At 45.5% G+C, this 22,830-nt stretch overlaps 1 protein-coding gene across 4 annotated transcripts in view; it reads right to left on the reverse strand.

Annotated features, from left to right (window-relative positions):
• THEMIS (thymocyte selection associated) overlaps nucleotides 1-22,830 on the reverse strand; it is a 173,158-nt gene that overhangs the window by 116,382 nt on the left and 33,946 nt on the right. For 3 of the 4 annotated variants that reach the window (XM_068231522.1, XM_068231521.1, XM_068231519.1), the window contains exon 2: nucleotides 21,598-21,694. The exons of the other annotated variant lie outside the window; for it this stretch is intronic. In XM_068231522.1, the coding sequence (XP_068087623.1) occupies nucleotides 21,598-21,694 (97 nt within the window). The remainder of the gene's footprint in view (nucleotides 1-21,597; nucleotides 21,695-22,830) is intronic. 4 annotated transcript variants of the gene reach the window in all.

Consider the following 22,830-nt stretch of genomic DNA (forward strand, 5'->3'; position numbering starts at 1 on the left):
CTCCCCAGACCCCCCCCCCCAGACCACCCCCCCCCCTGTTTACTGTATGCATCTATCCCCCTGATCACCTGTCAATCACCTGTCAATCACCCGTCAATCACCCGTCAATCACCCGTCAATCACCCCCTGTCACTGCCACCCATCAATCAGCCCCTAACCTGCCCCTTGCGGGCAATCTGATCACCCCCCCACACCAATTGATCGCCCACAGATCCGACATCAGATCACCTCCCAAATCCATTGTTTACATCTATTCTCTCCTCTAAACACCCACTAATTACCCATCAATCACCCCCTATCACCACCTGTCACTTTTACCTATCAGATCAGACCCTAATCTGCCCCTTGCGGGCACCCAATCACCCGCCCACACGCTCAGATTGCCCTCTGACCCCCCCTTATCAATTCACCAGTGCATTAATTACATCTGTTCTTCCCTGTAATAACCCACTGATCACCTGTCAATCACCTGCCAATCACCTATCACCCATCAATCACCCCCTGTCACTGCCACCCATCAATCAGCCCCTAACCTGCCCCTTGCGGGCAATTTGATCACCCACCCACACCATTAGATCGCCCGCAAACCCGCCGTCAGATTACCTCCCAAATGTATCGTTTACATCTGTTATCTTCTCTAAACACCCACTAATTACCCATCAATCACCCATCAATCACCCCCTATCACCACCTGTCACTGTTACCTATCAGATCAGACCCTAATCTGCCCCTTGCGGGCACCCAATCACCCGCCCACACGCTCAGATTGCCCTCAGACCCCCCCCCCCCTTATCAATTCGCCAGTGCATTAATTACATCTGTCCTTCCCTGTAATAACCCACTGATCACCTGTCAATCACCTGCCAATCACCTATCACCCATCAATCACCCCCTGTCACCCCCTGTCACTGCCACCCATCAATCAGCCCCTAACCTGCCCCTTGCGGGCAATCTGATCACCCACCCACACCAATAGATCGCCCGCAGATCCGACATCAGATCACCACCCAAGCGCAGTGTTTCCATCTATTCTCTCCTCTAAACACCCACTAATTACCCATCAATCACCCATCAATCACTCCCTATCACCACCTGTCACTGTTACCTATCAGATCAGACCCTAATCTGCCCCTTGCGGGCACCCAATCGCCCGCCTACACGCTCAGATTGCCCTCAGACCCCCCCTTATCAATTCGCCAGTGCAATATTTACATCTGTTCTCCCCTGTAATAACCCACTGATTACCTGTCAATCACCTATCAATCACCCATCAATCACCCCCTGTCACTGCCACCCATCAATCACCCCCTGTCACTGCCACCCATCAATCACCCGCTGTCACTGCCACCCATCAATCAGCCCCTAACCTGCCCCTTGCGGGCAAACTGATCACCCACCCACACCAATAGATCGCCCGCAGATCCGACATCAGATCACCACCCAAGCGCAGTGTTTCCATCTATTCTCTACCCTAAACACCCACTAATTACCCATCAATCACCCCCTGTCACTGCTACCTATCAGATTAGACCCCTATCTGCCCCTAGGGCACTCAATCACCCGCCCACACCCTCAGAATGCCCTCAGACCCCAGCCCTGATCACCTCGCCAGTGCATTGCTTGCATCTATTCCCCCCTCTAATCACACCTTGAGACACCCATCAATCACCTCCTGTCACCCCCTAGCACACCTACCCATCAGATCAGGCCCCAATTTGCCCCGTGTGGGCTCCTGATCACTCGGCCAAACCCTCAGACCCCCTTCCGATCACCTCCCCAGTGCATGGATTGCATCTATTTTCCCCTCTAACCACCCCCTGAGACACCCATCAATCACCTCCTGTCACCCCCCTAGCACTCCTATCCATCAGATCAGGCCCAATACAACCTGTCATCTAAAAGGCCACCCTGCTTATGACCGGTTCCACAAAATTCGCCCCCTCATAGACCACCTGTCATCAAAATTTGCAGATGCTTATACCCCTGAACAGTCATTTTGAGACATTTGGTTTCCAGACTACTCACGGTTTTGGGCCTGTAAAATGCCAGGGCGGTATAGGAACCCCACAAGTGACCCCATTTTAGAAAAAAAAGACACCCCAAGGTATTATGTTAGGTGTATGACGAGTTCATAGAAGATTTTATTTTTTGTCAAAAGTTAGCGGAAATTAATTTTTATTGTTTTTTTTTCACAAAGTGTCATTTTTCACTAACTTGTGACAAAAAATAAAATCTTCTATGAACTCGCCATATACCTAACGGAATACCTTGGGGTGTCTTCTTTCTAAAATGGGGTCACTTGTGGGGTTCCTATACTGCCCTGGCATTTTATGGGCCCTAAACCGCGAGGAGTAGTCTAGAAAACAAATGCTTCAAAATGACCTGTGAAAAGGACGTTGGGCCCCTTAGCGCACCTAGGCTGCAAAAAAGTGTCACACATGTGGTACCGCCGTACTCAGGAAAAGTAGTATAATGTGTTTTGGGGTGTATTTTTACACATACCCATGCTGGGTGGGAGAAATTTCTATGTAAATGGACAATTGTGTGTAAAAAAATCAAACAATTGTCATTTACAGAGATATTTCTCCCACTTAGCATGGGTATGTGTAAAAATACACCCCAAAACGCATTATACTACTTCTCCTGAGTACAGCGGTACCACATGTGTGGCACTTTTTTACACCCTAAGTACGCTAAGGGGCCCAAAGTCCAATGAGTACCTTTAGGATTTCACAGGTCATTTTGCGACATTTGGTTTCAAGACTACTCCTCACGGTTTAGGGCCCCTAAAATGCCAGGGCAGTATAGGAACCCCACAAATGACCCCATTCTAGAAAGAAGACACCCAAAGGTATTCCGTACGGAGTATGGTGAGTTCATAGAAGATTTTATTTTTTGTCACAAGTTAGCGGAAAATGACACTTTGTGAAAAAAAACTATTAAAATCAATTTCCGCTAACTTGTGACAAAAAAATAAAAACTTCTATGAACTCACCATACTCCTAACGGAATACCTTGGGGTGTCTTCTTTCTAAAATGGGGTCATTAGTGGGGTTCCTATACTGCCCTGGCATTTTAGGGGCCCTAAACCGTGAGGAGTAGTCTTGAAACAAAAATGACCTGTGAAATCCTAAAGGTACTCATTGGACTTTGGGCCCCTTAGTGCAGTTAGGGTGCAAAAAAGTGCCACACATGTGGTATCGCCGTACTCGGGAGAAGTAGTACAATGTGTTTTGGGGTGTATTTTTACACATACCCATGCTGGGTGGGAGAAATACCTCTGTAAATGACAATCTTTTGATTTTTTTACACACAATTGTCCATTTACAGAGGTATTTCTCCCACCCAGCATGGGTATGTGTAAAAATACACCCCAAAACACATTGTACTACTTCTCCCGAGTATGGCGATACCACATGTGTGGCACTTTTTTGCACCCTAACTGCGCTAAAGGGCCCAAAGTCCAATGAGTACCTTTAGGATTTCACAGGTCATTTTGAGAAATTTCGTTTCAAGACTACTCCTCACGGTTTAGGGCCCCTAAAATGCCAGGGCAGTATAGGAACCCCACAAATGACCCCATTTTAGAAAGAAGACACCCCAAGGTATTCCGTTAGGAGTATGGTGAGTTCATAGAAGATTTTATTTTTTGTCAAAAGTTAGCGGAAATTGATTTTAATTGTGTTTTTTCACAAAGTGTCATTTTCCGCTAACTTGTGACAAAAAATAAAATCTTCTATGAACTCGCCATACTCCTAACGGAATACCTTGGGGTGTCTTCTTTCTAAAATGGGGTCATTTGTGGGGTTCCTATACTGCCCTGGCATTTTAGGGGCCCTAAACCGTGAGGAGTAGTCTTGAAACGAAATTTCTCAAAATGACCTGTGAAATCCTAAAGGTACTCATTGGACTTTGGGCCCTTTAGCGCAGTTAGGGTGCAAAAAAGTGCCACACATGTGGTATCGCCGTACTCAGGAGAAGTAGTATAATGTGTTTTGTGGTGTATTTTTACACATACCCATGCTGAGTGGGAGAAATATCTCTGTAAATGGACAATTGTGTGTAAAAAAAATTAACAAATTGTCATTTACAGAGATATTTCTCCCACCCAGCATGGGTATGTGTAAAAATACACCCCAAAACACATTACACTACTTCTCCTGAGTACGGCAATACCACATGTGTGGCACTTTTTTGCAGCCTAACTGCGCTAAGGGGTCCAAAGTCCAATGAGCACCTTTAGGCTTTACAGGGGTGCTTACAATTTAGCACCCCCCAAAATGTCAGGACAGTAAACACACCCCACAAATGACCCCATTTTGGAAAGTAGACCCTTCAAGGTATTCAGAGAGGGGTATGGTGAGTGAGTCTGTGGCAGATTTCATTTTTTTTTGGTGCAAGTTAGAAGAAATGGAAACTTTTTTTTTTTTTTTTTTTCCTCACAAAGTGTCATTTTCCGCTTACTTGTGACAAAAAATAATATCTTCTATGAACTCACCATGCCTCTCAGTGAATACTTTGGGATGTCTTCTTTCCAAAATGGGGTCATTTGGGGGGTATTTATACTATCCTGGAATTCTAGCCCCTCATGAAACATGACAGGGGGTCAGAAAAGTCATAGATGCTTGAAAATGGGAAAATTCACTTTTTGCACCATAGTTTGTAAACGCTATAACTTTTACCCAAACCAATAAATATACGCTGAATGGGTTTTTTTTTATCAAAAACATGTTTGTCCACATTTTTCGCGCTGCATGTATACAGAAATTTTACTTTATTTGAAAACTGTCAGCACAGAAAGTTAAAAAAATCATTTTTTTTGCCAAAATTCATGTCTTTTTTGCTGAATATAATAAAAAGTAAAAATCGCAGGAGCAATTAAATAGCACCAAAAGAAAGCTTTATTAGTGACAAGAAAAGGAGCCAAAATTCATTTAGGTGGTAGGTTGTATGAGCGAGCAATAAACCGTGAAAGCTGCAGTGGTCTGAATGGAAAAAAAGTGGCCGGTCCTTAAGGGGTAGAAAGCCCTAGGTCCTCAAGTGGTTAAAAAGGAATCTGGGAAAAGCCTTTCAGAAGCAGAAAAAACACGCAGATAAAAGGCGGTCTGTGGAATGGAAGTTTTCTCCAGGAGACATGGTGTGGGTGTCTACTCGGCATCTGGCGCTAAAACAACCATCATCCAAGTTGGGACCCAGATTTGTAGGCCCATACCCAGTGTCCAAAAGAATTAATGATGTGACATATATGATTGATCTCCCAGCCAGCATGAGAGGTGTGAGATCATTTCATGTTTCCTTGTTGAAGCCTGCTGTGCAGGTAGATTCCTCTCCCCCTCCCCCCTGTGATGATTGATGATCAACCTGAGTATGAGATCGAGAAAAATTTGGATTCTCGATTAGTGCAGAATTTTGTACAGTACCTGGTCCATTGGAAGGGGTATGGTCTGGAGGAGAGAACTTGGGTTCCGGAGTACCGCATGCATGCCGAGGATCTGAAAAGAGAGTTTCATGAACGATACCCTGAAAAGCCGTGTAAGAAGCGTCTGGAGTCCACTCCTCGGGGGGGGGGGTACTGTAAGGGATAGCGGAGATGCCGCCGCAACAGGGAGCGGCATGGCGGCTATCTCCGCGTATCAGCCGGCGGTTTCCGCCACGCGGGTACATGATGGAATTGTGCCTGGGACTGTGGTGAATGAGGGGGAGGCCGCTTCAGCGCTGAGCGGCATGGCGGCTGTCCCCGCGTCTCAGCCAGTGGCCTTCGCTGCATTGTTACATGATGGAACTTTGCCTGGTCCCTCAGTCGCACATAGACTGAGGTCTACGCACGCGTGCACAGACAGGATCTTTATGCAAGCAGAAGGGGAGTCAGCTGATCAGCCAGGTCAGCTGACTCCAACACTGATCCTGATTGGCTGAGTGACTGGGGCGGTGCTAAGGAGCGCTCCCAGTATATATAGAACAGGCCTGTCAGTTGTTCCTCGTCTGCTGTTGCATATGCTACGTGTTAGCACTCAGACCCATAGTCAGATCCGAAAGTGTGCTAGAACCAGCAGGAGCTGGGGATCCACACTTAGCCAGATTCTGTTGAAAGCTTAAAGTACTAATTGAATTGTATTATTTGTTATGACCCTCTGCTAGCCTTGACTACTCTTCTGTCTTGTGATTCCGTGCCTTTGCCTATCTGATCCAGTTGCCGACTTAGCTTATCCCTCACTCTGATTCTGTCTTCTACCTTTGTACCGTATCTGTCCGTGTGTTGCCGAACCTGCTTGTCTGACTCTTCTGCCCTCACCAGCGAGCCTAGTCCTGGTGAGGGACTCTCAGTTTAGCATCACCTGCTCCTCAGGTTGATAGCTGCCGTATAGTCAATCACCTGCTCCTCAGGTTGATAGCTGCAGTATAGTCTGAAACACCTGTTCCTCAGGTTGATAGCTGCAGTATAGTCTGAATCACCTGCTCCTCAGGTAGATAGCTGCAGTACAGTTTTAATCACCTGCTCCTCAGGTTGATAGCTGCAGTACAGTCTTAATCACCTGCTCCTCAGGTTGATAGCTGCAGTACAGTCTTAATCACCTGTTCCTCAGGTGACTAGCTATTACAGTACTGTCTGGATCTCCTGCCCCTCAGGGGATCACCTGCTGCAGTACAGTCTGAATCACTCGCTCCTCGAGTGATCACTCTACTTTGTCTTACTGTGCATCTCCCACTCCTCGGGTGAACCTATCACTACTCCTCTGTGTCTCCAGCCTGCTGGAGTACTCTTTACTGTGTTCTTTAGAGATACCCCCTTCTACCAGCTCCTTTGGGACAGTGGGTATCTCTATCAATATTTACTGTTGCACCAAACACTATATTACACCTGAGTGTCCTGTGCCTTGCTATACTTGTATTATTGGTGATTCTGCAGTTCACCACATAATCAGGTATAACATCTGTATTATTGGTGATACTGCAGATCACCAATAATCAGAAAATCTGTTCTTGCTGACACCAATCGTTACAGGATAGAAATGGAGAAATGGTGAACTTTTTATTTTCTTTTTTTTTGTATTTGCCTATAAAATGCATAGAAAATAAAGTAATTATTGAAAACATGTATGGCCCACGAATAGCTTAATTTGTGGTGAAAAAAAAAATATAGTTAATTTACATGTGATGAGTAGTAAAATTATTGGCGTATGAATGAGAGATACGCTGACAGGAGAAAATTGTTTCCGTCCTGAAGGTAAAAACACCAGCGGGCTGAAGTGGTCAAAGCTCTTCAGAAAACAGGACTGAGTTGACCAAGTTGGTCAAATAGCTCAGAGAAGCTCTTTTGCATAGATAGCACCACAAGTTTTTTTTCCAACATTAGACTCTTTTCTTTGATACTTATGTCTATTTATTACCTGTAAAACATATAACAATTCATTATCTCACAAGTTAATTTTCACTTAAAAATTGCTCTGGCTTTCCTTTCAAAACATCTTATTCTCATAGCACACTGAAGCACTGTTTTTTTAACTTTTATGAATGAACATGGCTTGTGATTTGGGTCATGTTCATTCACTCCCAGGCACTTTGATTGGCTCAGGGAACACATGTTCCCATTCAACAATTGCTGCCCTGTAACTCCCGCAGCGGGAACATGCACACCTGCCACTGATTAAGAGGATGCACCAGAATGTCCTCGGTGCTCAAACTGGACACATGAAAAAGTCCAATTAAACTTAGTATAATAACATTTTGCTGAGGTACACTTTAATAAACACGAATTCCAAGTTCTGTATATTTATTTTATACTTTAAAGAAAACAGACACTGTGGGGTCTTTCCTCCCAAGCCTCTTTAACCCCTTCACACATGCATGCCAGTATAGCCAGAATTCACAGCCCGATCCGCGTGGGTCTGCGCACCTCGAGTTATACCAGCAATCTCCCTCTCCCCCAAACCCATTATCCATACCACCCCCAAAGCCAAGAAGAAGACGGGAACCCTGGGGAGTTTCATGGTGGGATCTGGGGGTCCCTTTTTACAAGGGGACTCCCAGATGCCTGCCCCACCAAGTGAAATGGATATAGGGATACTAATGTACCAATTTCCACAAAGGGTTAAAATTAAATAGAAATGCAACACTGAAACAAAAGGACTTTATTGCTCTTAATTAACCATTGAAGGTTCTCGCCACACATCCGTGTACATCGGTACATGCTGAACCCACCGACACTTTCTACACTAATGTATACTAAGCCCCTGCAAAGCATCTTTAACCACTTGAGGACTCAGCCTTTACCCCCCCTTAAGGACCAGCGCTGTTTTTTCTATTCAGACCACTGCAGCTTTAACGGTTTATTGCTCGGTCATACAACCTACCACCTAAATGAATTTTGGCTCCTTTTCTTCTCACTAATACAGCTTTCTTTTGATGCTATTTGATTGCTGCTGCGAGTTTCAGTTTTTATTATATTCATCAAAAAAGACATGAATTTTGGCAAAAAAAATGATTTTTTTAACTTTCTGTGCTGACATTTTTCAAATAAAGTAAAATTTCTGTATACATGCAGCGCGAAAAATGTGGACAAACATGTTTTTGATGAAAAAAACCCATTCAGTGTATATTTATTGGTTTGGGTAAAAGTTATAGCGTTTACAAACTATGGTGCAAAAAGTGAATTTTCCCATTTTTAAGCATCTCTGACTTTCCTGACTACCTGTCATGTTTCATGAGGTGCTAGAATTCCAGGATAGTATAAATACCCCCCAAATGACCCCATTTTGGAAAGAAGACATCCCAAAGTATTCACTGAGAGGCATGGTGAGTTCATAGAAGATTTTATTTTTTGTCACAAGTTAGCGGAAAATGACAGTTTGTCACAAAAAAAAAAAAAAAAAAGGTTTCCATTTCTGCTAACTTGTAACAAAAAAAAAATGAAATCTGCCATGGACTCAACATGCCCCTCAATGAATACCTTGAAGTGTCTATTTTTCAAAATGGGGTCATTTATGGGGTGTGTTTACTGTCCTGGCATTTTGGGGGGTGCGGAATTGTAAGCACCCCTGTAAAGCCTAAAGGTAGTCATTGCACTGTGGGCCCCTTAGCGCAGTTTGGCTGCAAAAAAGTGTCACACATATGGTATCGCCATACTCGGGAGAAGTAGTACAATGTGTTTTAGGGTGTATTTTTACACATACCCATGCTGGGTGGGAGAAATATCTCTGTAAATGACAATTTTTTGATTTTTTTTACACACAATTGTCCATTTACAGAGATATTTCTCCCACTCAGCATGGGTATGTATAAAAATACACCCCAAAACACATTGTACTACTTCTCCTGAGTACGGCGATACCACATGTGTGGCACTTTTTTGCACCCTAACTGCGCTAAGGGGCCCAGAGTCCAATGAGTACCTTTAGGATTTCACAAGTCATTTTGAGAAATTTGGTTTCAAGACTACTCCTCACGGTTTAGGGCCCCTAAAATGCCAGGGCAGTATAGGAACCCCACAAATGACCCCATTTTACAAAGAAGACACCCCAAGGTACTCAATTAGGAGTATGGTGAGTTCATAGAAGATTTTACTTTTTGTCACAAGTTAGCGGAAAATGATTTTTATTGTTTTTTTTTTACCAAGTGTCATTTTCCGCTAACTTGTGACAAAAAATAAAATCTTCTATGAACTCACCATACTCCTAACGGAATACCTTGGGATGTCCTCTTTGTAAAATTGGGTCATTTGTGGGGTTCCTATACTGCTCTGGCATTTTAGGGGCCCTAAACCGTGAGGAGTAGTCTTGAAACCAAATGTTTCAAAATGACCTGTGAAATGCTAAAGGTACTCATTGGACTCTGGGCCCCTTAGCGCAGTTAGGGTGCAAAAAAGGGCCACACATGTGGTATCGCCGTACTCGGGAGAAGTAGTACAATGTGTTTTGGGGTGTATTTTTACACATACCCATATTGGGTGGGAGAAATATCTCTGTAAATGACAATTTTTTGATTTCTTTACACACAATTGTCCATTTACAGAGATATTTCTCCCACCCAATATGGGTATGTGTAAAAATACACCCCAAAACACATTGTACTACTTCTCCCGAGTACGGCAATACCACATATGTGGCACTTTTTTGCACCCTAACTGCGCTAAGGGGCCCAGAGTCCAATGAGTACCGTTAGCATTTCACAGGTCATTTTGAGAAATTTGGTTTCAAGACTACTCCTCACGGTTTAGGGCCCCTAAAATTCCAGAGCAGTATAGGAACCCCACAAATGACCCCATTTTACAAAGAGGACATCCCAAGGTATTCCGTTAGGAGTATGGTGAGTTCATAGAAGATTTTATTTTTTGTCACAAGTTAGCGGAAAATGACACTTGGTAAAAAAAAACCCAATAAAAATCATTTTCCGCTAACTTGTGACAAAAAGTAAAATCTTCTATGAACTCACCATACTCCTAATTGAGTACCTTGGGGTGTCTTCTTTCTAAAATGGGGTCATTTGTGGGGTTCCTATACTGCTCTGGCATTTTAGGGGCCCTAAACCGTGAGGAGTAGTCTTGAAACCAAATTTCTCAAAATGACCTGTGAAATGCTAACGGTACTCATTGGACTCTGGGCCCCTAAGCGCAGTTAGGGTGCAAAAAAGTGCCACACATGTGGTATTGCCGTACTCGGGAGAAGTAGTATAATGTGTTTTGGGGTGTATTTTTACACATACCCATATTGGGTGGGAGAAATATCTCTGTAAATGGACAAATGTGTGTAAAAAAATCAAAAAATTGTCATTTACAGAGTGATTTCTTCTACCCATCATGGGTATGTGTAAAAATACACCCTAAAACACATTGGTCTACTTCTCCCGGGTACGGCGATAGCACGTGTGGCACTTTTTTGCAGCCTAACTGCGCTAAGGGGCCCAACGTGCAATGACTACCTTTGGGCTTTACAGGGGTGCTCACAATTTAGCCCCCCCCCCACATGACAGGACAGTTAACAAACCCCACAAATGACCCCATTTTAAAAATAAGACACCACAAAGTATTCCATGAGGGGCATGGTGAGTTTATAAAAAAAATTATTTTTTGTCACAAGTTAGCAGAAAAGGATACTTTGTGAAAAAAACAAAAAACAACAATTTATGCTAACTTGTGACAAAAAACAAAATCTTCTATGAACTCACCATGCACCTCACGGAATACTTTGGGGTGTCCTCTTTCCAAAATGGGGTCATTTGTGGGGTCTGTCCTGGCATTTTAGGGCCTCTGCATTCTGCAATCATTACATGTATGGTCAGTATTTCTGCTATACTCCTTATATTGGGCATACAGGTAGTGCATTCTGGGCTGAAAGGAAAAATGAACGGCAAACATCCCTTCATTCGCATCGATCAATGTGGATGAACAAATATCTGCCAAAAAATGTGAAACAAAAAGAAAAGAAAGAGGGACATAGGAGCTGCCACCCCAAAAATCCAAACCCACCAGCTCGTATGCCCAGGCAAACCTGATTTATTCATCCACATCGATCGATGTGAATGGAGAAATCATTGCTTGAGTTCTTTTTTGATACAAAGTGCTTGCCAAAGCATATGAACCCCAACACCGCTCCTCGGCCCATATGCCTCGGCAAACGTATATTTTTTACTGTGGAGGAGAAATCTCGTCCTACAGCGCTGCATGCAATTATCTTGTGTAACCTGACAGAAGCGCAATGCTTCTGTTAGGATGCACCATCAGTGCTGCAGCTGATTGGTCGGTCGGTCGGTCTGGATAGAAAAAAGAGAGAAGAAAAACGAAAAAAACAAAACAAAAAGGAGGGGAAGGCGTCCGCCTGGACATAGGAGCTGCCACCCCAAAAATCCAAACCCACCAGCTCGTATGCCCAGGCAATCCTGATTTATTCATCCACATTGATCGATGTGAATGGAGAAATCATTGCTTGAGTTCTTTTTTGATACAAAGTGCTTGCCAAAGCATATGAATCCCCACACCACACCTTGGCCCATATGCCTCGGCAAACGTATCTTTTTTACTGTGGAGGAGAAATCTCGTCCTACAGCGCTGCATGCACTGATTTTGTGTAACCTGACAGAAGCGCAATGCTTCTGTCAGGATGCACCATCAGTGCTGCAGCTGATTGGTCGGTCGGTCGGTCTGGATAGAAAAAAGAGAGAAGAAAAACGAAAAAAACAAAACAAAAAGGAGGGGAAGGCGTCCGCCTGGACATAGGAGCTGCCACCCCAAATATCTAAACCCACCAGCTCGTATGCCCAGGCAATCCTGATTTATTCATCCACATTGATCGATGTGAATGGAGAAATCGTTGCTTGAGTTCTTTTTTGATACAAAGTGTTTGCCAAAGCATATGAATCCCCAACACCACACCTTGGCCCATATGCCTCGGCAAACTTATCTTTTTTACTGTGGAGGAAAAATCTCGTCCTACAGCGCTGCATGCACCGATTTTGTGTAACCTGACAGAAGCGCAATGCTTCTGTCAGGATGCATCATCAGTGCTGCAGCTGATTGGTCGGTTGGAAAAAAAGAGAGAAGAAGAAAAAAAAAAAAAAAGCAAGCAAGCAGCAAAGCACTTCAATACCATTAACTTTTTAAACTTTATTAAATATGTTCAAACCAAACAATAACATTGGTAACCAAATATTAACTTTTTTGCTTACCTGTTTTTTTTTTTTTTGTTTTTTTTACCTGCGAGCTGAGGATAAACTTCTCCTCCCCCATGGGTCAATGTGCAAAGTGCAAATCGCACAGATATGTGGCGAAGTACATTATGCATTCTGTCCCAAGTGAAAGGAGAGGTTTCTGGCAGGCCAGTGTATTTGGATCTCTTAAAACCTGATGTTTGGGTTCACACTGCATACTGGCCTATCCGGTCGGTCGAGCCCGCCGCACCGTCTCGCCCAAAATAGATCTTCAGGGAATACCACAAGAGTAGCATTCGGCCTAGTAATTAACTGCGTCGCCGTAGACTAACATGACTTCCGGGCCGACCCAAATTGCCGCAGAAGCCACGCAGTAACGTAGGCATGCACTAGCGTTAAGTCAAGCACTTCCGGCGTAGGGGGGGACCGCAAAGTGTGACTTTTGCTAGGCAATTTGCCCCAACGCATCGCGCCAGTGTGAAATAGCACTGAGAGACCCTTGTGTGCCTACTGCTGTGTCTGTAGTTCCCTAGGTTCTAAAAGTGTGCCTTCTCGTGGTACCTCTCATAACACTCCCCTAGGCATAGGCCAGGCTGGTCAGGACAGCGGGGACAGTAAACGGGGGTGTCACGCCTTATTCCAGCCTTGCTGCAGACACGACATCTTTTTCTGGGGTTGCGTTGAGTTTGGGTACTGGGAATCGGGTAGGCGTAATGCCTTCCATGCAGCTGGCTAGTTGCATTTGGGGGTTGGGCTCTGGCACCTTCTGGATAGAGGAGTGCCGAAACAATGTCTTCCTGGAATTGAAGGAAAGATCCAGTTCTCCCAGCCTTACTGTAGAGAACAAAGCTGTTGTACATCGCCAATTGAATTAAATACACAGACACTTTCTTATACCAGCGTCTGGTTTTCCGGGAAATTAAATAGGGCCCTAACATCTGGTCGTGGAAGTCCACCCCTCCCATGTTGGCATTATAGCTGTGGACGGCGAGGGGCTTTTCAATGACCTCTGTTGCCCGTGTAATTTGTACTGTCGTGTCTGTGTGAATGGTAGACAGAAGGTAAACGTCCCTCTTGTCCTTCCATTTCACCGAGAGCAAGTCATCGGTACACAAGGCGGCCCTCTCCCCCCGTTGAAGTCTGGTGTTAACGAGCCGTTGGGGGAAGCCCCGGCGACTAGGCCGCACGGTGCCACAGCATCGGATTCCTTCTAACTTTAAGTGCTGAAAGAGGGCCACACTTGTGTAAAAGTTATCCACATAAAGATGGTACCCCTTCTGGAACAAGGGTGACACCAAGTCCCACACAATCTTTCCACTGCTCCCCAGGTAGTCAGGACATCCGACCGGCTCCAATTTTGAGTCTTTTCCCTCATAGACCCTAAAACGAGATGTATAGCCTGTGGCCCTATCACAGAGCTTATACAGTTTCACCCCATACCAGGCGCGCTTGCTTGGGATTTACTGTTTGATGCCAAGGCGCCCGGTAAAATGTACGAGGGACTCATCTACACAGATGTTCTGTTCAGGGGTATAAGCATCTGCAAATGTGGATGACAGGTGGTCTATGAGGGGCCGAATTTTGTGGAGCCGGTCATAAGCTGGGTGGTCTCTTTCATGACCGGTGTCGTTGTCATTGAAATGCAGGAAGCGCAGGATGATCTCAAATCGCGCCCTGGACATGGCAGCAGAGAACACGGGCATGTTATGTATTTGGCGTGTAGACCAATAAGAGCGCAATACATTTTTTTTAGTAATACCCATGTTGAGGCGTGGCAGCTTTTCGGATGGGCGGTTATAAATTGTGTGGCATATAGGTTGGTCTCAGCCACAATTAAGTCAAGGAGATCCTGGGTGAGGAACAGTTCAAAAAAGTCTAGGGCCGATCCTAGTTCAACTGTCTCCACCTGGACTCCAGACTGGGCGGTGAAAGGGGGCAGTATGGGTGCGGCGGGATCAGGGGAATGCCAATCAGGGTTTGCCAGCACCTCTGGAAAACCAATGGGAGTACGGGCCCGTCTACTTGGTGGCTGCGGATCGGATCTTAATTCACGTACCACCGAACCAGTTTCTACTTCCAGGATGGTGTCCGCCACTTCATCAGGGTCTTCTGCGGAAGTACTGGTGTTGATAGGTCCAGGAGATGCTGCGCTGCTGGTGCATGCCTCACCAAGAAAAATCAGATCAGCGCCACTCTGCTGCCCTTGAGACTGATCTTCCGCCACCTGCAGTCCAGTGACATGGGGTGTGGTACGCCTGGCTCTAGCCGGGACCTCAACCTCGTCATCGGAACTATCGGTCAGAGAGCCACTGCTGTCTACAGGATCGTACTCTGAACCCGAACATTCGTCGAATAAGTCGACCCAATCATCCTCATCTGACTGGTCCATGTACCTGTAGATGTCTTCATTGGAAAACCTCTTTTTTGCCATGGTGGCCTGCTAAATTTAGGAGGTATTCCTCTGAGACTACCCAGGAAAAGAGCACCTACCTAGCAAAAGGGAGTACTTGAGAGGAAGAAAGCGGTGGTCACTGAGTTTAGATAAAAAAAAAATCAAAACTGATGTTTACAGTGCCACAGTGTTTTTTGCAGTGATCAGAAAAAAAAATTTCTGTCACTGCGGTGGGGCAGGCTGATTGCAGTGCAGGCGAACGATCAGGTCTGATCGGGCAAACACTGCGTTTTTTTGTGGATCCTAGTGACCCTAATATAGATCTGACTGTGATCACTAATAATCACTTACAGATACTATATAGTACCAATGCTGATTAGCGACAGTGATGACGCTAATTAGTGACTGTGGTGCAGTGGGCTGAGCACTAACTGACACTAACAACCCTTTTGCTTAGCTAACTGGCCTAACTGTTTGTTACCACCAGTGATACTAAAAAAGTTTTTAGATCACTAGGATAGTGATAGTGATAGTGATAGTGAGGGGGGGGGGGGGTTGGGGATCAGAGAGCAATCACAAATAATCAAAAACAATCACGAGACAATTACAACACAATTACAGCAATCGGCGCAATCAAAGCCAATCACGGACCAATTGAATCCAATAACGTGACAATCAAAAACCAATTACGTGACAATTGAAGCCAATCACACGACAATCGATGCTAATCACAGGGCAAAACAGCCAATCAGTGGGCAATTGGCACAATCAAAACCAATTACGGGCAATTGAAGCCAATCACGCGACAATCGATGCCAATCACAGTGCAATTGAGACAATTGTAGCCAAACAAAGCACAATCAAGCCTTACAGACAGGAGATAAGATACACAATGGCAGGGGGGGAGAATATACGCAAGCAATGCACTAGTAAGGTGTAGGGAGGATCTGAGGGGGTGGGTGATCAGAAGCCCCTAAGGGGTAGTTGGGGGTCTGATCTGATGGATAGGAGTGACAGGTGGTGACAAGGGGTGATAGATGGGTTATTGACGGGTGATAAGTGGGTGTTTACAGCAGGGAAAAACAGATGCAAACAATGGACTGCTGATGTGATCAGGGGGGGGGGGGGGGTCTCGGGGGATCTGAAAGGGTGGGTGGGTGATCAGAAGCCCCGGGGCAGTTGGAGGTCTGATCTGATGTGGGGCAGTGACAGGTGGTGACAAGGGATGATTGACAGGTGACTGATAGGTGATTGACAGCTGATCAGTGGGCGATTACAGGGAGATAGATAGTATACAGGGGGGGGGGGGTGAGGGGTGGGAGATCTGAAGGGGTGGGTGGGTGATCAGATACCCCTAAGGGGTAGTTGGGGGTCTAATCTGATGGATGGGAGTGACAGGTGTTGACAGGGGGTGATAGATGGGTTATTGATGGGTGATAAGTGGGTTTTTACAGGGAAAAAAAGATGTAAACAATGGACTGCTGATGTGATCGGGGGGGGGGGGGGGGGGTCTCGGGGGATCTGAAAGGGTGGGTGGGTGATCAGAAGTCCCTAAGGGGCAGTGGGGGGTCTGATCTGATGTGGGGCAGTGGCAGGTGGTGACAAGGGATGATTGACAGGTGACTGATAGGTAATTGACAGCTGATCAGTGGGCTATTAGAGGGAGATAGAGATATGCAGTATACAGGGGGGGAGGGAGGGGGGGGGGAGATCTGAAGGGGTGGGGGGTGATCAGATAACCCTAAGGGGTAGTTAGGGGTCTGATCTGATCAATAGGAGTGACAGGTGGTGACAGGGATTGATTGATGGGTGATATGGGGGGTGGTTAGGTTGAAGCTGCGTGCTGCAGGGGGGTACAGGGGGGTGTCTGATGGGTGCTGCGGGTGATCGGGGGGTCTGTGGGGCTCCTAAAGTGTGTGGGTGGGTGTTCTTACTGTGCCTGCTCTCCTCGCTGGTGGTCGATCGCTAAGTGTGACCACCAGCGGGAGGCAGGCAGTATAATACAGTTTGTTACGTAAACAAACTGTATTATACATGTTCGATTGGCCAATTTGAATGTTTACAGCCCGCCGGCGCTGCTGATTGGCCGGCGGGCTGAAGTCACATGGGGGCCGAAGAGTGTGACGTAGCGATCGCGCGGCTGTAGCCGCGCGATCGCTCGTTAATTAGGCTGCAGCTGGCGACGCAGTACTGCGTCGCTGGTCCTGCAGCTGCCACTTTGCCGACGCGCGGTATGAGTGCGCGGTCGGCAAGTGGTTAAATCTGCCACTAGAACTCCTCATTGATCCCTTAACAGACCAATGGGAAGTCTTCCCATGCAGTCCAGGCTCGGAATTTTAGCTATACCACCAGCCTGTATGGGTCACAAAAAGAGGGAGGACCCTATGCTGTTGGTTTTCTTAAAATGTGTATACAGAATTCAGGATTTGGTATACTGTATATTAAAGTGTACCATAACAAATTATTTTACGTAATCAATTAATTACGAATTCCTCAGAAATTTTGCATTAGTATTTTGCATTGTAATTGTGAATTTTGATGCAAAATAATAATTATGTGAAATTCCAGCTCAACACTATCAATTATCTAGTGGTTCGTAAAATTAAGATACTCTATAAGCACAGGGGCTAGCTGCAAGCTGTAAACCCATTATCATCTAATGTAATGCACAAAGGCCCTTATTCAATTCACTTTTCTCCAAAGTTATCTCCTAGGAGGTAAGGTTTCATCTTCTGTTTAAAATAACTTTTAGCACTCTGCAACTAAAGAAAGTACAGAAAAATAGGTGAAAAAGTACAGTCAAAATTATTCCGAGTATATGAGTATTTTCATGCTTACTGGTGGTTTGAAAGGCATTTTATTGATAAGGTGTGAAAAAATTACCTAAGCGAAAACTCTAGTGTCCAAATTAATAACCCCCTACCCCCCCCCCCCCCCTCCCCCCCAAAAAAAACACTGTTTTAGGTATCCCTTGTCCCCACCCCCTCCCTCCCCCACACACACCATGTGGTAGCAGCAGTGGCGTACCTAGGGCATTTGACACCCGGTGCTGGGTATTATAAGACACCCCCCCCCCCCCCCCAAAAGTAAAGGGGCAAAAAATGGGTGGCGCTATCGCGGCACAAAAATGGGCGTGGCCATGACCGGATGAGGGCGGAGCTAACTGTAATTTGACGTGAACCCGGGTGAGAGTGATATGGAGGCTGCCATATTTATTTCCTTTTAAACAATACTAGTTGCCCTGCTGATCTATTTGGCTGCAGTAGTGAACTGAATCACACCAGAAACAAGCATGCTTGTTCAGGGTCTGTGGTTGAAAGAATTAGAGGCAGAGGACCAGCACGGCAGCCAGGCAACTGGTATTGCTTAAAAGGAGATAAATATGGCAGCCTCAATATTATTCTCACCTCGGGTTCCCTTTAAAAGTGCAATGCAAAGACAGTGGACCCAAGTTTTGGTGACCCTTTCCCCAGAAAATTCACATAATTGTGCAGGTTTTCTGAAGAAAATACACGTAATGTGTGCAGATTTGCCCAGAGAATACGTTCAATCATGTCGGCAGATTTGCCCAGAAAATACATGCAATCATGTCTGCAGATTAGCCCAGAGAATACGTTCAATCATGTCGGCAGATTTGCCCAGAAAATACATGCAATCATGTCGGCAGATTTGCCCAGAAAATACATGCAATCATGTCTGCAGATTTGCCCAGAAAATACATGCAATCATGTCGGCAGATTTGCCCAGAAAATACATGCAATCATGTTGGCAGATTTGCCCAGAAAATACATGCAATCATGTCTGCAGATTTGCCCAGAGAATACGTTCAATCATGTCGGCAGATTTGCCCAGAAAATACATGCAATCATGTCGGCAGATTTGCCCAGAAAATACATGCAATCATGTCGGCAGATTTGCCCAGAAAATACATGCAATCATGTAGCAGATTTGACCAGAAAATACATGCAATCGTGTGGCAGACCTGTCCACAAAACACTTCAATCATCAATAGTTGCCCCCAGTATAGCTAGTATAGTTGCCCCCTGTATAGCTAGTATATTTGCCCCCTGTATAGCTAGTATATTTGCCCCCTGTATAGCTGCCCCCAGTATAGCTAGTATAGCTGCCCCCAGTATAGCTAGTATATCTGCCCCCAGTATAGCTGCCCCCAGTATAGCTAGTATAGCTGCCCCCAGTATAGCTAGTATAGTTGCCCCCAGTATAGCTCCCCCCAGTATAGCTAGTATAGCTGCCCCCAGTATAGCTAGTATAGCTGCCCCCCAGTATAGCTGCCCCCAGTATAGCTAGTATAGCTGCCCCCAGTATAGCTAGTATAGCTGCCCCCAGTATAGCTGCCCCCAGTATAGCTAGTTTAGTTGCCCCCAGTATAGCTAGTATAGCTGCCCCCAGTATAGCTGCCCCCAGTATAGCTGCCCCCCAGTATAGCTGCCCCCCAGTATAGCTGCCCCCAGTATAGCTAGTTTAGCTGCCCCCAGTATAGCTAGTTTAGTTGCCCCTAGTATAGCTAGTATAGCTGCCCCCAGTATAGCTGCCCCCAGTATAGCTGCCCCCAGTATAGCTAGTTTAGTTGCCCCCAGTATAGCTAGTTTAGTTGCCCCCAGTATAGCCAGTACAGTTGCCCCCAGAATAGCTAGTATAGCTGCCCCCAGAATAGCTAGTATAATTGCCCCCAGAATAGCTAGTATAATTGCCCCCAGAATAGCTAGTATAATTGCCCCCAGTATAGCTAGTTTAGTTGCCCCCAGTGTGAGGAAAGCCTGGAAGGAGGGGTGGCGGGGAGAGGGGCCGGACCCCCCACCTCCCTCACCTGGGTCCCCTCCTTCTGGCGCTTCCCCCTCCTAATTAGCAGCAGCGGGCAGGAGTGGCGAAGAAGACTCACTCACCTGCTCCTGGCGATAGCGGCGGCGCATAGCGTCATCCTCACGCGACGCTGGTCTCCGACTTCTCTGTTGCTTACTGTGCTTCCGCCAATCAGGAAGCACAGTGAGCGGTGGAGAAGGCGGGGACCAGCGTCATGTGACGATGACGCTATTTGCCATCGCCTGGAACGCAGGAAGGAGGTGAGTAAGTCCTCTTGCCCGCTGCTGCCCGCTGCTGCCAATTAGGAGGGGGAAGCGCCAGAAGGAGGGGACCCAGGTGAGGGAGGTGGGGGGTCCGGCCCCCCTCCCCGCCGCTTTCCCCGCCACCCCTCCTTTCCGTGCTGCTTCCCCCTCCTGTCCTGCACATTACACAGGCCTCTGTGGGAGGCCTGATGACACCCCCTGGGGCGCCCGACACCCGGTGCGGGGCGCCCCCTGCCGCCCTATGGTAGGGACGCTACTGGGTAGCAGTAATGATAGCCTCCCCCATATAGTGCTATTAGGTGGTGTTTGCCCTCCACCAACAATGCAGAGTGCACAGTGGAGTGTGATACCTCACTTATGTGCTGCCCACCCTTCTTCCTGCCTCAGCATGCGCCAGCCTCCTGTATCCCCCTGGCAGTGCCTCTTCTCTGCTCTCTGCCAGCAGGAACACATCTGACACTGAAATATATAAGCTATGCTGGTTCTTGGGCTACATATACATAATCAGTGCCTAAACTGCCACACAAACTAGCCACAAGACCTGTATAATTCATATATGTGTCAGTCATAAAAGGCATGGCTTTTGTGTGGATGCCTTCTTCAGCTTTTTTATTGTGTTTGGCTCACAGCTGGGCTACATTGGCAGCCTGTAGGAACATGTCCAAACACTGGACATCTGCAAAATACTGTGTGAAAAACTGAATACACCTCTACGGCTGGTGTCTCACTAGTATTTGACAAACTGCAGTAAATGCCAGGAAAATGTAATGCATATACTAAGTAACGCCACTCAAATGCACAGAAAATGTTTTTATGCATTTAAAATTAATTCCAGTGTGAACAAGAACATAATATGATGGTTGGCCTAACTGATCAATAGAGAAACTCCAGGGCTGTACTGCACTTTACTTTTAGTAACCTATATCTTTGAATTGAGATTCCAGAGATTTCAGTAACAGTAACCTCCGATTATTATTTTTTTTTTCATTATGCACTCCCAGATTTGTAAGAGCAAGGTTGAAATAAGAATTAAACATTTCTTTCAATATATTGCTGTAGCCACAGCATAGCTGAGCTGAATCACGATATGATGTTTTCTAAAGGAAATAGCCATACACATTATATATGACAAACAAGTTAGAAGTACCATCATTTCTCAAATTTGAGTTAAATACTTTAAAATATCAAAAGGATCAGCTTGTAAGGCTGACCTTAAAGACATTCATTATATCAAATGCAAAGCAAATCAAGCTGTATGTGGAAGTTTACAGTAAATGCTTCCATACCTGATCTGTTTGGAAGAGGACATAACCAAGATGATAACCAAGGTGATATACAAGATTGTCTACATTATGCCAAAAACACATTAAACAAACAATTATAAATCCATTTAAAGGCGTATTGCCACATTTCTACCTAATTTGGTGATGCTACATGTTATACGTTGACTGAAAGACATGTTTAAATGAGTCACATTATTACCTCCATGGTAAAATCCAGACTGAATCTGCAGGATCCTGGGAAGAGTTTTGGGATCCAAGGATTGGATAAGTTTCTGCAGTGTAGTCGTCATCATCTCCTACAAAACATGCAATGAGCTAGAACTTGTATTCTGACAGAGCAGACATGTACATTTTCAGGCTGTAGAAGCACAGTTTGGTTTTCACTGCTACACAGGAAGAGGCTTTATACGTCTCAGGCTGAGGTTCAGTTCCTGTTCTTACCTGCTTCAAGATCTCAAGAAACAGTGTGAAAGCACCTGCAAATAGCTGATGACTTGTGTAAAATATCTAGGTCTCAATTTTTTCTGACCTAATTCCTAAATGAAGTGAAATAAAATTGCACTTTGCATTATTTTATATCCAGGTTTGCTGTGTGTGCTACTGGGGTGTTCTTTTTGATGCCTCATACCATCTCTGACCCAGGAAGTAACTCTTTGGCCTCCAGATGCAGCCACTCAGAATGAGTGAACTGCTTGGTGACCAGACCAGGAACTCAGACCAAATAACTTTCATATCCTCAGTGGTCTATCCACACACGGTCTAGCAACCTCTCCTTCAGAGACAGACAATCTCACATACAATACAATACAATACAATACAATAACATTTCTATAGCACTTTTCTCCCATAGGACTCAAAGAGCTTAGGCTCTCTCAGATTCAGTAATTAGTAAGATGAAGTATTCACACAACAAAAGTTATATTTCTGCAAATGCCAAACTGAACAGGTGGGTTTTCAGTCTGGATTTAAACACGTCCAGGGATGGAGCTGTCCTGATCTGTTGAGGTAAGGAGTTCCAAAATGTAGGGGCAGCATGACAGAAGACTCTGGGACCAAACGTTTCCAGGTGGACTCTGGGTATGACTAGATTATTAGAACCTGTTGATCTGAGAATACGGGGATTGCTACGTAGCTGCAACATATCTTTCATGTATCCAGGGCCTAGATTATTCAGGGATTTAAATGTCAGTAGGCCGATCTTGAATAGGACCCTCCATTCTATAGGTAGCCAGTGAAGGGAGTGCAGGACTGGCGTTATGTGGCAGTGACGGGGTTGGTTAGCAGTCTGGCAGCAGTATTCTGTATCAGCTGTAGACGGTACAAGGCCTTTTTTGGAAGACCAGTGTAGAGAGCAGTGCAGTAGTCCAGTCGGGATGTGATGAAGGCATGGACTAAGGTTGGCAGATCTTCTGGGGGAATGAGGTGCTTGATT

This window comes from Hyperolius riggenbachi, chromosome 4 (assembly GCF_040937935.1).
Source record: "Hyperolius riggenbachi isolate aHypRig1 chromosome 4, aHypRig1.pri, whole genome shotgun sequence".
Taxonomy (NCBI): Eukaryota; Metazoa; Chordata; class Amphibia; order Anura; family Hyperoliidae; genus Hyperolius; species Hyperolius riggenbachi.